Genomic DNA, 16668 nt, shown 5'->3' on the forward strand with positions numbered 1-16668 from the left:
TCTAAGAAGAAATGGCTATAAACTAGAGAGTGTGCCAGTTTTGAGAAAAACCTGCAGATTTTCTAGGACATTAGGTTTCAAAAGAAGGATTACACACAGACTAAACAGAGTAGAAGTCATAAAAATTTAAAGACATCACAAATATAAGATCCTTTTTAGGTATGAGAGAATACTAAAGGAAATTTATACTGAATTATACCACCCAAGCAGACCATTAATTAATGTAATGAGAAAATATGTTCCATTTCCATGGAACTAAGCATTTGACGCTTTCAGAAGGGGGAGAGGTGAAAGCATATACTTCACCACTCCTGAAATTCTCAGATTTTAGCTTATCTATTCACATTCATATTTGGGCTGCTTAGGTGTTTGGATACGGACTAATCAAGAGAGAGGAAGAAAAAATTACTGTAAGTGAGCAATATGTCTAAAGTAACGTAAACACTTCTTATGCTGTGTGACTTTGAAAATTACATTTTATACTTGAACACTGTACAGATTCTCACATCTTACTACGAAATCAAAAGTGAAAAAAATCTTTCTATTATTGAGAACTGATTCTGAAAATAATGTACAGGTGAAGCTTTTAACTCCAGAAGCAGATGCTGTGTGCTCATTCCAACTGCTTATATTTTTAAAGTTGGCAAGTAGGGTGGTTTGGAGGACTGGGAAATAAAAGCCAGGGTTTCAGGGTGGTTCAGAAATCAATTTCCCATGCAAATGATTTAAAAAATCAGTTCCTAATCCCTGTTCTTAGGGGTTTATTCCATTCCTGTTAATAAACTATTCCCCTGCATATTATTTGGAAATTCTTATGTCATTCCTTGATAAAAACAAAATGAAAAAAAAAGTAAGTTTGATGCTTAACTTTTTTGTTTTTTGGATGCAAAATAGCTTTGGTACAGTCTTTTCATTTCCCATCTGTGATGTCATGGTCTTAAGAGTTGGATACTGTACGAAGTAGCATCCTCTGCAGAGTGTTGTGTAACTTTTCAGTTTGAATAGCAGCTTCCAGATGTTTCCGTCACTGTTTATTTGAAGAATTTTTGATAGATGTGACTACCTTCTCCAGGTACAATTTAAACTTAGGATATTAGTCAGGCTCTGTGCAAGTGAGGACCAAAGGCAACATTATGCTTTAATACAAAATATAACCATACCCTGGCTATCCATCATGACAGATCCATGTTACTCTGTTTCGTATGTTTTTTTGAGGAGGACCTTCAGTTATAATTAGGTATTAGGTGCTGGACAAACACAGCAGTAAATGGTGTTCAGTTTCTGCGTTGTTTACAATGTAACTTAAACTAGTCCATGCACATAGCAAGGGCTTAGGAGAATTTTGTTCAAGTACAGAACAAAAATAAGTTGATGCTGAAGGATTTTCCATATTACAAATAAATATAATTATTATGCATGCAAAGTTTTAAGAGGGATTTCCTCTTGTGTACAACTCTGATCCAATTCAGTTAGTCCTTTGATCTGTCAGAACCTTATCTTTCTTTTCACTTGTCAGTGGCAGAAAATGGACCTGCAGATCCCTTTTCTGTTTTGTGCTAAGCAGTTTATGTGCAGGGTGCGCAAAGCTGCACTGTAGCCAAAATAATGTTTAGAATATTTGGTCACCATGGATTGACAGAAAGAAGGCCAAACCTTATGCTTTTATGACCTCATTAAAAAGCAGGAGATTAGTAGTAGTAGCTAACCTGTCCATGTGGTTGAAATGCAAGGTAGCAGGTTGAAATGCAGGTAGCTTCAAAATTTGAGAAGATTTTGTGTGTGTGTTATGTGTTTAGTCCATATAGATACAAAATGGTTATGATGATGATTCTGTACTTGAAGATGCATTTCTAGCCCTAATAAATCTGAAGTCCATAGGGGGGAAAAAATAATAAATAAAATCAAGAGATGCTATCTCAATTGTACAGGGGCAGTGTAGCTTATCCCACTGAAAATTCTTTCTAGTGGAATGCATTCCAGATTATACATACTGTGTCCATACTCAAATGTCAGGAAATTGTTTTTCTCACAGATAGGAAGTGATGTTCTCACCAGTTCCTAGGCACATAGAGCGGTCAGATGCAAATAGCTGTTGGATAGCAGGATACGAGTCTGACCACCATTCTGTAGTCTCTCTTCATTAAAATGACAGCATAATTGCATAGATTTGGTATTATTCATTACTGTTGTGAAACAGTTTGCTTCTTTGTACAGAATTAAGCACCAGAAATGGATGGAGCTTACCAACTGAATGAATGACTATTTACATTAGCATCGTGATGGGCTCTAAGCATGGAAACTAGTGCCCCAAAGATTTTTTGGCTTCCTGTTTTCTGTATGCTAGTTGTCTACCAGCAGATTGTCTAAACAAAAATAAAGCCAGCTCAATGTTTTTCTCCTGCCACTGCTACCAGAAATAATTATTTCAGTGTCAGTTTTTCCCCTGCAATATGAGTGATAATTTTCTGATCTGTGGAAGGTTTTACTTAAGGCAGTAATGATACTAAAGATGATTTTTCAGCTGTGTCTACACTGCAGTAAATAGTGACTGCAGTACATTGTGGAAATTTCTGAGTGACAAGTCAGTAAGCAGTTTAGGAGAGTGGTCCGCAGGTAAAAATAGTTGTGTGAAGCTTCATAGGCTCCTCTCAGATGTTTCTGTGCTTCTTTAGACTTCTTGATTTCACTGCTGGAATGCTGCTCATACTCAAGCTGACTTAAAGCTATCTCACAGATCTCTACAACTCAGTAGTCACTAAAGTTTTCAACAACAACATATCTTCACTTTCATTTCCTTTCCTAAGATAGAAACACTTAAGCATTTTCTTTTACCTTTTGGAAAGATGCAAGAAAGGATTCTTTTTTTCCTTTTTTTTTTTTTTAATGTCTCAATCTCAAAATCTGACAAATCTTTCAATTTGAGCTTTTCATAGGGATATTTATTTGTGAGGGAGCTGAAGTTTGAAACTCACAGTGGTAAGTTAGCCATACACCAATGAAGCTCACAACCCCATTACCCTCTAAACTTGCCTTCCTGAAGACTGTTAGAGTGGGTTGGTGTGCTGGCACTACCAAAATCACAGGCAGAACTCCTATGAACATCAACAGATCTGAATTTACACCCCGAGGTTTTTTTGTCAGGAGGATTTTGAAAAACAAAAGAAATAATTTCTAGCTCTCAGGTGATAATTTTTTATGTTGGGGCTGTCTTAACAGTCTATGTGATTTTTTTCTTCTTTTTAGTTCTCTCTTCTTCGTAAATCTGTGCCTGTGATAAGAACAGGGGCTTTTATCATAGGATAGCAGTAAATAATTAAAAAACACGGATTATTCCCTGTAAACATACACTTTGGGCCACGTCCCTAAATTCTTTTGCAAAACTTCTTGGAGATTTCAAAGAAATGCTCCGCCACAGTTAAGAGATAAATGAAGGAAAAAAAGTATTTTCAGAGTTGCATGTTGAAAATGGACCAATATGGAGTCAGTAAAAGATCACAGAGGCAGAAAAGGGAGTTTGACTCTCAGTTGGAAGAGGAAGAACTTCTTGCTTCCTGGAGTGCATATAACTGAATTTTTGAGCAGAACTATTTTAGGAGCAGAACATTAGGCCTTTCTACTTTCTGATAAGCTTTCAAGATGAGAAGATTCTGACTGTTCCTCTCTCTCTTCTTTTGACACCGATTTTTATCATTTCTGGGTGCTTTGTATCTTTGATTCAGCCAGAAGGATGGCAGTCAAAGCAATTTCTTGGGAAGTAACCAGAGGAGTTTAGATCCACCTCTTTCTACAGCAGTGTTCTTATCAGTGAACTGGCACCACCACCCATGAAGTTAATTGAGGTGCTGACGATGACTAACTTTTTCAGGATTCTCCAAGGTCTCAAGCAAGCCTTGGCTGTTATATGTCTTATCCTGGCTTGCTATTAGGAGGAGATAACCATCCTCATTGTTCAACCTCCACATTGTTCAGGTACTTCTGAGGGTGTATTCCAGCCAGAAAAAAATCTAGCCAGATTAAAAGGTATGTAGTGAATTTGGGTGCCAGAAAATTTTAGTAGTACTGGAAATTGGGCAGATTATTTTGTTGTTTGGGATTCTGAAGGATTTGCATGCCTGGGACTTACTTTGAGTAGACCAGACATCAACAGTGCATAGTTTGCTCACTGTTTATCTGTGAGCTAAAGCCCTGATAATTCCACTTCCATCAAAAACAAAAAGCAATAATTATAAATGCAAAATCAGTATGATTCTAGTAGTTCACAGGCGACCTCTTAGACATTAATCTTTCTAGTCATGTATTTAAAGAAAACTCAGAACGTGTCAGACAGATGTATTCTCTGGAATAATTTTGATAAGCTAATATGGTAATGAGTTTCCTGGTTGATTCCTGGTGCTTCTGTTCAAGTCTCCATGCAACTCAGACACTTCAAGACAATTTTCCTCCTGCATAACCATCTTGAAAAAAAAAATACAAAAACAAAAAACCACAGTTGATTAAGTACCTTTACATTCCTCATTTACGCTAATGTAAAACCAAACGGTTTTGAGTAAGCGTACACACAATGCATGGGGTATTACGCATGTGTGTGTAGCTGCATATTTCTGTTACAGATATAACAAACAACAGGTATATGTAGACTGTACAGCTATGCATCTTGAAAACCTCAGTTTTCAAGCTGACATAAGTGCCTTCTGATAGCTTCCTAGGCAAGATCTATCATGAGGCTCTCTAGGGAAGAATTTCTTAAAAAAATAAAAATGACTTCGACCACATTTATTTGATATTACATTCATAGGTGTAAAATAGCCGTTTATAGTTTCACTTGTCCATTTCCCTTGCTCTGAATCTGCCTCCCTGATCAAGAAATTCAATAGCTATTAAAAGCTGCAGCTGTACTAACAGTCTTATGCTTTATAGGAGGTATTTTGCAGCTATTACTTTAGAACAGACGTTCCATGCCAGTACAGATGTTGCGTCTACCTTTTTCATAAGCACTTTATCTGCACCATGGGCATTGCATTTCTAATGTTTGCTTGAAATTGCTAAACACACTCTATAGCTGTAATTTATTTGGGCTGGTGCAGTTTAAAGACCTGAGAGCTAGGTCTGCACCTGTTCTATTCATCTGACCAGGAAAGCACTAATTCTACTGCCTAAGTGTTTGTTGAGTTTAGATCTCTTCTTTATAAATCTCATGAACCAAATGCAGCCTTTCGATTCACACATATGTTCCCCTTCCCTGAGGTGAAAATTGCTTGCATATATATCACCAAATTTCATTTTTCTAATATTGAAGGGAGAGCATACTGCTAATGGAGAGGACCAGCATTCAACTCTTACATTCCTTTCCTCAGTTAATCCATCTCCGAGTAATCAAACCTACATAGTGAACGATGAAACATTTAGAAGTGTGTGTGTAAATAGAGCGAATTCTGCTAGTACAATGACACTGGCTTCATTGTGGGAAGTACAATGATGGTACTGATATCAGCAAATTTGTATTAATGTAAGATGAGTGACAGTTGGAAATCTCCTAAGTAATAAAAGATAAATTTTAAATGCTGAATGTTCAACCAGGATAGGAACCCTTCATTCAACTGTTTCAGCCCAAAATTTTGGATATCAGACAAATGCCAGCCTAGCTTTGAAAAACAAAATCTCAGAAAAAAAAAATTAAAGAAAAACAGAAACCACCCCAAACCAACCAAACAAGAAAGCCAGTGTTCAGTGAGGTTTTTCAAAACCAAAGCTATGTCCCACTTTGCCCAATTCTGCCAGAGATGTATGTCATATGTAGACATGTCATCAAACATGACTCAAACCAACCCTTCCCCCAAAATAAATAAATGTAACCACATAGACCAAAATGATTCATTGGCATTTTAAAGATTCTACCCTACTTGCTTGTGGTGCATTTTTAATTTTGAGTTAAAACAGGAGTTGATCTCTTACTTAGTATTTTTGTTAAAACGGAAAAAAACAACCACTTATGCCATAATCAATCTTCTTAAAAACTTGTAAGTATTTAGTAAATTTATTGCAATGGAATGGAGCAGAATGTCTCTATAAGAGAACAAATAAGAACAAAAGAATTAAAGAATGGAGCTATATGTGGAAATAAAGAGAATGTAATAAAATGAGAGAAGCTAATTTGAAGTATATATTTTGGGGACAGTGGTTAAATACTGAAGCAAAGATATTATTAGTGACTACATTACTAAAATGAAATGCTTCAGAATTGTGCATTTAAGGACTGAATTCAGTTTGAAAGTTGTGATGACACTGACAAACCACACAAGCCACATTCAGGGGGCCAATATTTCATCTAATTCGTTTAACAGCAGAACAGAATTTAGCCCTTTATATTTAGGATGTCATCAGAAGCTCTAGATAGAATTACAATCTTGCTGTGCATGGTTGAGTATATGTAATTCTTTATATAACATTCATGTGTTATGTGTTGTAAAAGAAATGAAAGGTAGCTGTTAATTCCAAGGCTTATAAATATGTCAGTGGGTTTTCATAATGTCTTAATAAATTATAAGAACAAACTGAAATGACTCATGATGTCACCAGAACTACATGCTGTACTGTATTTTTTTACAATTATGTACTATACCTCGCAGGATTCTTTTACTTTCTACATGAATATGTAGATCCCACTGAAAAGATAAAACAATCCTTGTTGATTTCTTTGTTCTTTTTTATTTGCCATCTTTTGGCTGTTTTCTTGTTCTGAGCCCTTCTTCAAATTACAAAAATTAATCTCTTTATGAAGATGTGTTTAAAAAATTATTGCTGCAACTGATGTATTTATTCATTGAGAAACTGAAGTAAAATACAGTTTCCAAATATCCTCAAATTTGGGTGAAGTTCAAATTTTCCTTGGATCTTAGTTCTCTGGCTGGCCACCATTCTGTATCACTAGTGGTATAACTAGCTGAAAAGAAACCCTTGGTTCTTTAGTGCTCCCCATTTAAACTCTCACAGGTATAAGTTACAAGTGCAGTTTGCAATTATGTGTCCTGATTAAATGTTCCTACATAAAAAAAACACATATGTATATATATATAGAGAGAGAGAGTGATCCTGCTCCCACTGATATGCTTAGCTGTTGATTCAAAGGAACAGAACCTGTTACTTGAGATGGGGAGAAATGGAAAGAATCCAGTATTACTTTCATTTTTTGTGACCCTTACTTAAATCACTGGAAATGATACATCTGAATTTAACATATATTTATCTGATGACTTGCTTCTCTGCAGAGAGAATCTTCTCTGAAGATATTAAATAAAGAAAGCAAAGAAATATCCTCCAGTGTTTCTCTTGTATGTACTGAACTAGTTCTTCAACATATATATACTCAAAAAGCCTGTACTGGAAATTCCCTTGTTCAAGCTATCTGTCCGTTCACATACTGCTTGCAATGAAACAGGTATCTTTTCAAGATGGAGGTCTTTTTGCTCTCATTTATCCAGAAGCAAACAGGAAACCCCATTCCAAACTTCCCATTCCAAGAATAATAGCAGTGTTCAGTCACATTTTATAAAAGCATCTTAGAATTTATATAAATAAAACTAGGGTACATTTCAAAGAATATATAAAATGCTGGCATTTAGCTTTTACTGCAAAGATCAAAGAGCCGATTTAAAATTAAAATTGTCATGAATTTAAATTATGCATTTAGTCATAATAAAAAATATTAAAGAAAAAAATAAAGCAGCACATATACCTTATATTGTAAGATAAAGTTTAATATATTTTATTAGCTTAAGGGACACAGAATAACTATCTATCCAGAACTTCAGGCATGCATTTACATAAATATATTAAATTAAGAAAAGCAATTATACACTTAAACATCCTTTTGTCTAAAAAATCATTAAATCCACAGATTAACAATAAATCCAACTCTATGCATTTATCACTTCCAGATACAACTGTTCCATTTCTCAGATATTACACAAATACATTTGTTAGAATTTATATGCATTATACATATATTATATATTACATAATAGTGTGTATACATACATGGTGTTCAATAATATAATAATAATTTGTACTTTTTATAGCACTTTTCATTTGAAGAGCTCAAAGCGCTTTACAAAGATTGGTTTCACTAATTTTTAGATGGAGAGTGGAGACACAAAGATGCAATTATTTAAGGTTATATAGAATTTGTGACACGCAGTAACTGAATTCTCTTGCTTTGAACTTCAGCCATGCTGTCTCCCTAAAAAGAATACACATATAGCATACGTAATCTACATAGGTAGACCTGCAAAGGCTTGTAAGGTCTCAAACCAAGAAAGCACTTAATTATATTAATAATGTTAAGCACATGACTTCAGTGAGATTCATATGCTTAAAATTACTTGTGTGTTCCAGTGCTCTGCTAGATTGGTGCCTGTATATGCTTAGTAGTATAGTACAGTCTATAGAAGATAATTAAACATAGTTTGAATGGTATTTTCTAAACTAGTTTCCCACATTTCAAATGTACATACAGTACCTGATGGCTACTATAAAATAAAACTACTTGAACAGAGGAATATCAGAACAGTTATGTTCTCAAGTGACAGATTTTTGTTATTTCCTTTTCCTTTCCTGCTTGGCTCCCATTAAAATCTAATTGTTCTCAAAAGGGAATTGAAGTTTTCATTCTGTAGTATATTTTGTGGGGGACAGCTAATAGCATTTCTGGATAATTCACAGGGTAGAATTACTGCTTCTGGTATTAACGGTGACCACTACAAGATACATCTGGTGACTTCATACCAGATGGTTTCTGGTCTCAGTATATCCTGATAGGAATTCAGAGCATTTTGCACACCAAAGTTGACTCCACCTAGAGTGTTTTTCTTTTAGTGACTCCTCTTAGGAGCATTCAGCAAATGGGATTTGGTTGTCACTGCCTCATCATGCAAACCTCCTTTTTCTTGTACAACAAAATGCATCCTACACACAAGAACACAAAAACCAAACAGCCACCTCTCTGCTTTCTTCCCACTCAAAAAGATTATGAATGCAGCCACCGCATATATTCACATGCTTTAGCTGGCACCTTCTTTCTGAAATTTCCAGGAATTTAAACATTTTTTATTGAAAGATTTTTTCACTTTTCTTTTAATTTCAAAATGAAAATAAATGGGGACATCTCATTTATTGTAAATGGAACTTAACTATATGATATGTGGCACCCTACTGATCACTTGTAACAGATGGAAAGTTGTTTTTTTTAATCATAGAAATAAAACTCTTTTCCAACAATGCGACTTGCTGTTTGAGCACATTCTTAGCAATAATTTCCAATATTTTTGGTTGTGGAAGCCAGTGTGTGTACAGTATGCAGTAGGCAAAAACACACATTAAATTGATATTATATAAAATAGTAATTTTTGTGACTTCCTATGGCATGAAATGATCACTAGAATTATGTGGCTTTGGTGCGTGGAGTTCTGGTAAGCAGGTGTGCTACTTGGCTTTCAAATCAAACTGTACAGTATAAAGTAAAGAAAAAGCTCCCATGGAAACCTGTGAGAGTTTTATTTGGGTTAGGGGATAACACGATAATCCTTTCCCAATATGTAGACCAAATTAGTAATTATTAGTAACTCATGAGTGAACTGAAGGAAAAAGGTTGATGTGTCCGTTGAACTATTTATACAGAGCTATAAAATAGTAATGTTTCCCATATGGAAGATAAGGCATTACTAATACTGTCCGATTAGTCAATCTACACAGTGTAAATCTATGCAGAATTGCCATATTGTTTTCTGTTGTGTATTTTACATCATGATAAATCCCTAGTGCACAGCCGTAACTGAAGTCAATGAGTACAAAGGCAAGCAGATAGATCCTTTGCCTGTAGAATACCTACTCAAGTCTAATCCTGCACTTGCTTACATCTGTTATTTCACTACTTTGAGTAGTGTCATCGCTTTCAGTATTGCCATTTTTATTAGTAAGGATGGGAACAAAATTTTTTGTTGGATTAAGGTACAATCTTGATTGAAATATTACCCACTCGTATTTAACATGTGAAGAAAGGTTTGAAAATATGCCGTATGTTGAATGGAGCCTTTGTAATACTGGACTCAGAACAGTTGCAGGAACTCATCCGTTGATGTCTGTGAGCACTGGGATCCATCCCCTCTGTGGGGGCACTCTGGGGCCCTGTCTTATTATGTCTATTTCATAAAATGGGACCACTGACTTATTTAAATTCCTTTCCTGCTTAGTGGCATACACTTAAACATTTGAAATACGCACATACGTGTGAAAGAGAAGAGATGTGAGCTAATTGCTCAGCGCTTTTGAAGAAGTAACAAAATGTTTGGCAGATTTAACAGGATGCTTTGTGTAGCAGTTGGCAGTACCTGTAAGGAAACTCAACAGGATCGGATATGCTCACTACTTAAAGACAGGCCTGAAACTGCAGTCTTACTCTGGAAAACCTGAGTGAGTCTAATGACTACAGATGCTGACAGAGAGGCAATGGGTGCAGTGATGTCTGTAGCGAAGTTCTTCTGCCAGCTAAGTGTCCATCTTTGAAGGACATTATCCTATAATTAACGAAGTCAATTGGAGATTTTCAGTTGACATCAATGGACATCAAGTTGGGCTCTCAAAGAAAGTTTGAGGTAATCCTGCACTGAGCTTTCAGGTAGCTTCTGCTGTTTCACACCTATATCCTGTAAAGTAAGCTAGTAGTATTTCACTGAATTGCTACCCTTTTGAAAGCAAGGAAAATTTTAGCAAAACTTTTTTTAGCGTTTCAACATCATTTTTCTGTGAAATTAATGGAAATATTTATCAGGTTTTTGTAGCCCAAATTCAGATTATTTGGTAGGTCTTTACTGCAAATTTGGGTCAGAATAAATTTAAGATGTTGACTGCCTTTTTGGCAAAGTTCTTAGTGATAATACATATATTTTTTAATTTGACAAATGTGAAATGTTGGTCATTTTTTAGTATAATGAAAAGGGAAAAGTTAGTTTCGATTTACTTCATGACTCCCTTCCCTTTCTTCTAAGACACTAATCACCCTGGCCAGAAGATCAATATGGTATTATTCCTAACTGAACTGATTCACAGTTAAAATAAAGGATAGTAGATTAAAATACTTCAGCATCTTTTAAAGGATTTATGCAGTTAAGGAAAACTAAGCAGAGCAGGATGTCCTCAGAACTATTTTTTCCATGTGGGCCCAATCTTCTAAATGCCCATTTCATAGATGCATGTAGAAATCACACATATGAGTATTTTTATTTTAATGGGACTCCACACCTGTGAAAGATTACTTGAGCTGAAGTGTTTTTAGAATCTCACTTTTGCATATTTGTACATGAAAAAGTCCTCATTTCTGATCCCAAATTAGAGAAAGAGTATAATGAAAAGCAACATTTCATCATCTTGGGAATGTTGTTCTGCTTTTTACTTGAGGCATCTGGTTACTGTATTGAAATTGGTAACTTTCTGAACAGTGCAGTCAGTGACTGTATAGTGAACAATGCTTTCTCCCTTCTTCCATCTTCAGTATAGCTGATGCTGAGCAGCTGGAGGCTGTTACTTCTGAATCGTTATACACAGTTAATGGCCAGTCTCCAGCCAAACTATGGCATTAGAAGTCACTATAAAATGACAAGATTCTGTGGGGCAATCAAAAGATAATAAACTCAGTCTACTGGGAAGTCCCTTTGATGCATATATACAGTTTGGGAAAAAAAAAAAAAAAAAGAGAAAGAAAAAGCAACACCTGCAGCAACCAATTATTGATCTTTGCTATAGTTCTAGGAAGGAAGGAGATACAAAACTGAAATGTAGAGAAGTGAACAAAAGGAGATAAACAAAGAGCTGTCATGGTTGCCAATATAGAACTTATATTCTTATTTATACCTAGCTTATACTTTGGATGCATGAAACAGAATAACTTGTGAGGCTTTAAAGGTACAAGGAGTCTGTATCTGTGTCCCTGACTGTTAATAGAAGAAATACGTTTCCTTGAGGGGAAGGGTTTGGGATAATATTTCTTAATGGAAACATTAGAAAAGTGTGCTTAATGTTTTTTTGATAGTTTGTTTGTTTGTTTTTCTGAAATGGAGTAAACCAATTTGGAGCTGATTTTGCATCTTTTTGTCTCAATACTTATCTATGGACTAAGAACGTTTCTCCTTATATTCAAATAATATGCCTTTTTTTCTGATCGGTAGCATCTTAAAAAGAGAAGGATGAAGGCTTACCATCCTGAAATAATAAAATGAGGGTTGAAAACTAGCATACATCAGGAATAGAATTACTTTTTTTGCAACAGGTATATTTATTCTTTTTTTAACAGTAGAAAGCCTGAAAGAATGCTTGAAATGTACCATGTATTGGGACACAGAGAGGGCAGTATCTCACAATAAAGGAAAAAGTGAATGGAATAAAAGATTAGGAGAGAGAGAGACAGAGGCAGAGACAACTTGAACACATACATAAAATCCTTTCTGGAGGCCCTTATCTAATTGCCTCATTTATCTAGTTTCATTTATAAGCTCAGTTTTATTCTGGGACACTCGCAGAGATTGTGTGAGAATGGCTGTAGAATGACCTAACTGGCAACAGGCTTTCTACAAACCTTTTTTTTTTTTTTTTTTGTATGCCAATTCTCAGGGCAATTACTGCAGTTGCCCTTTTTATATTAGCATCTTGGGTGGTTAGGCCTGGGGTTTACTCACTCTTTTTAATAGTATAATTTCTTTTGATAAATAAGCAGTTGGGATTTTTGTGTCTTTTTTTTTGAGAATACTTCTTTTCCACTGGGACTTCCTATGTATCCATGTGGGCTTAAAGCAGATGCCTGCTTTCACATGATACAAAAGATGATTTAAAAATGAAGCAGAACACTTTCCATAAGCTATTTCCCCTTTCTCTCTATTCTTCACTTAGATTACTTCTTAGTTTTGAATTTTTGATTGAAAGACTGAAACATTTTATTTTTTTTTAAGAAATCAACTGAAATATTTGCCTCAGTTTTAAAAGTGATTTTGTGGCTGCAGTGCAGTTGATGAGAGGGTTTTTTTTTATGCCATTGATTTGAATGAGCTCTGGATTTAATTCTTAACCTTTAATGAAGTTTAATTTTCTGATTCCACTAGTAAACTAAATTGTCTTTATTATGAAGATGAACTGTATGTTATCCCTTCTTTTCACAACTGTGGCATATACTGGCTATATACATGACTATAGAATATACATTACTGGGGATCTTCAATTTAGGTGGTACAGCCCACATTTTTTTTTTATTGTTTTTTTTTTAGTCTCTAGGAACGAAGCAGTGAGAAATGAACTATCACATATCTCCCTGGCCAGTTGTTGAGAGTATTATGAACTAAAGTGGGGTATATTTTTTTTAATATATTCATTAAAGAAAGTGTTAAAGATGTTATCTCTGTCAGATATTTAAATGTTGCAAAAATACTTGAGTGACTTTCTTGCTTTGCTGATTATGAAGAGTGCAATAAAACTGCACTATCTGACAGATTTAGACAGCTGGCTCATTCATGAGAAGTTCACATTTTTGTCACCCACGTTGAATAAGGGAAGATTAGATGGTAAGGTCAATTTACAAAAATGGTTGTCAGGACATTTTTTAATTGTAAAACTTTTTGTGATGGAATTCAGGAAAAAGACTAAAGGCAGAAAGCAGTGGAGACAAAGAGCTGCTATTAACCTACAGATGCTACTGCAGGGTTCATTTTAAGATTGGTCACACTGCTTAGCCAATGAAGTGTTGGTGTGACTATAAGGGACCACCCTTTTCTGGGGTGAGAGGGCAATTTGGTCTTCATGCTCATTTAATCCTGAGACGTCTTTCAATGGACTGTCAGTTGAATCTACATTGTGCAAAATTATGCATGCACTTTTTAATGCAGACCATTGTTCACTAAGCACTTAACCAAGATCTCTCAACCAATTTCCATTTGGCATGAGGTCACTAGAAACCCAAGCAAACATATATGGAAGGCAAGTGTAATTTTCTGTTCCTCTCAGCAGGAATACTGAATAGAGATAAATACAAGTAACAGTTTTGCTGTACTTAAAGATTTAATATTTATTAAATGAAGGCTGACAACTTTCCATAAAGGAAAATTCATTACATGTCACTACCCTGGAAAGAGAATTTTGCTACTAGAGAGCAATATGGCTAGAATATGCTATAAGTTATTGCCTAAAGTGTTGTAAACTGTTGACGCATGAGTAGCTGCATGTAAGAACCATTAGCGTGTGCATGCTGTGGCTACTCTACTCTTTTTTTACAGGCAAGTTTTATAAAAGCCAGGTAGTGCAAAGGAAATCTGATAGCTAGAAAACAGTGAACAAAGAAACTGCCAATAACGTCCCAGAGCTCGCCAGCTCTGGGCATAACAGGGCACCGATTCTGAAGATACATCTAATTAGAATATTAATACTTTAGAAAACCTGACTAGAGCATGTACACCATATTTATTGATACATTTACAAAAATTCAATTTTATGTTAGCTCTTCAAGGAACATTTACATTTAAAACCATATTTGGCAATAATTGTTATACGTTTTGTACAAGTGACATCTTACACAGCCAACACGTGCTAATGTGAGCTTTTGTCCAGTGAAGTTCCATTCAGTGTGAAATCTGTAGCAGTCTAATCATGTATAATCTGGCCCGTCCTGTTATAGTGAAAATCACTTTATGAACACTTCTAACATGTGCTGGAATTTTATTAGGACTGGTTGGTGGTTGTTTTTTCATCCGTCGTAAATGAATACAAGTTGACACAAGGATACATTTCTAGATTAGATCCACAACACAATAAAGAGTGTGTTTGCTCTCTCTTTCCCCGTCTTTCCAATTAAGTTGGTGAAAAATGTAACTTTAGTATTATACAGGACATGGCAAAGCTGTCTCATCTAGGTGATGTCTATATTATAAAAATAAAATAAAATAAAATAATATAAATATGTAACATGAACCCAGTGCCCATTGTTAAATAAAATATATGATAAAAAGCAGACCTTCTAGGATGACTGGTTTTGAAATATGCGAGTATAATTTAATTATTAAACACTCGAAACAATCTTGATATTAAGCTGCGATAACCAGATTTTTGCATCTATGCTAGATAAAGAAATGCGTAACATTCTGTAATAGAGTTACATTGATGAAGGTGAAGGTTACAGTCTTACAATGAATTGCCTAGATAGGAATGCATTAAGGAGATCTGAAATATTCTCTCATAACGTAGATCATTTCGCCTTTAAAACTGTTACAACTGGATTTCATTAAGTCCAGCAGTTTATACAGTGATGGTTCCAAACTGCTCTCTTATTGCTATAATCAGGCAGTTGCAGACACAAGGTTTCTGGGATGTCAGTGAATCCAAAATGACATCAGGAAAGTCCTTTGACGAAATTGTGGTTTGCAGTGGAATTGCTTTGTAAACTATTTCTCATGAAGAAATGTACATAAAAAAAATTCCACTACCTGTAAAACCGTATTTGTGATAGTGCCTGCCCGTGTATGCGTGCATGTATTGGGTATCTGTACATCAGTGGGGATGTACAGGAATATTTACACACATACAACAAATTTATTGGCACATTTCTGGATACTATATTTAAATTAATAAAGTAAATCAAATCACCGTTCTTTGCTGCGGGATAACCAACCGTCTTTTAAAAATGACAGGATTCAAAACAAATGCCCGTTGAAAGTGTAGTTTCCAAATAGTCCCAGAAACTATACAATATAGCTGGTTAGGTCCAGCAAATAGGATGTCATGTCTAGGATCTGATCAAGAATACCTGCCCTTGTCACTCTTCGGATGTTTCTATCCACTTGTTCACACTGGGGGCCGAGATAGCCTTTTTTACATAAGCATTTATTGGGCCTTACACAGACACCTCCATGTCGACACGCCGGGTCACACTTTGCTGTGGGTAAAAAAAGAGCAGTTTTCTAATTTCTTTCAAGTATCACAAAGCAAAAAGATACAATATGTATTCATTAAGAACTACTTCTCTGAACTTATAATGGTAAAGCACATAAATTAAAAACAAAATAGAAAGGATGAAATATTGGATGTTTCAAAACTGTATTTTTTAAAGTTGTAGAATAGTAGGGAGAGGAAGTATTTTTTTATGTCTGTTAGAATATCTCCCAGGACAGACTGTGAAAATCAAATAGCAAATTTTTGAAAATATATGATTCCTGTATTTGGGTGGGATTTTAGAGTGCATTGGCAACTCAACTCAAAAGATTTTAGGCTTCAAATATCATATGACTTAAAAGAAGACATGCAAAATTGCTAGAAGTTTAGATAGTGGTGGCCTACGTCATCTCATTTCTTATGATGGCAAGCCAAAAAATTACTGAAGTTGTAGAGACATATCAGCACCTGACCACATCCAAACTGGCAAGAACTATATCATAGATAAACTTCTTACTCTGTACATGCAGAGTTCTGTACTATGCAATTGAGGCACAAAATGGTGCCTGTTTGGCTCCTGAATAACTTAATCTTGGAAAAAAACTGAATTACCATTAAAAAAAAGAACAAGAATATATTTTACACGGCTTTTATCAGTTAAGCTTGGAAGATTCACCCTATCTCTTTAGTCGATATTTGACAATTTACCAGTAG

General features: G+C 35.2%; 1 protein-coding gene across 1 annotated transcript in view; it reads right to left on the reverse strand.

Moving 5' to 3' along the window:
* Positions 1–7746: 7746 nt before the first annotated feature.
* HHIP (hedgehog interacting protein) overlaps positions 7747–16668 on the reverse strand; it is a 79029-nt gene continuing 70107 nt past the window's right edge. The window contains exon 13 of the mRNA XM_027455772.3: positions 7747–15958. Coding sequence (XP_027311573.2) covers positions 15765–15958 — 194 coding nt within the window. The 3' untranslated portion in view covers positions 7747–15764. The remainder of the gene's footprint in view (positions 15959–16668) is intronic.

Source organism: Anas platyrhynchos, chromosome 4 (genome assembly GCF_047663525.1).
Source record: "Anas platyrhynchos isolate ZD024472 breed Pekin duck chromosome 4, IASCAAS_PekinDuck_T2T, whole genome shotgun sequence".
Taxonomy (NCBI): domain Eukaryota; kingdom Metazoa; phylum Chordata; class Aves; order Anseriformes; family Anatidae; genus Anas; species Anas platyrhynchos.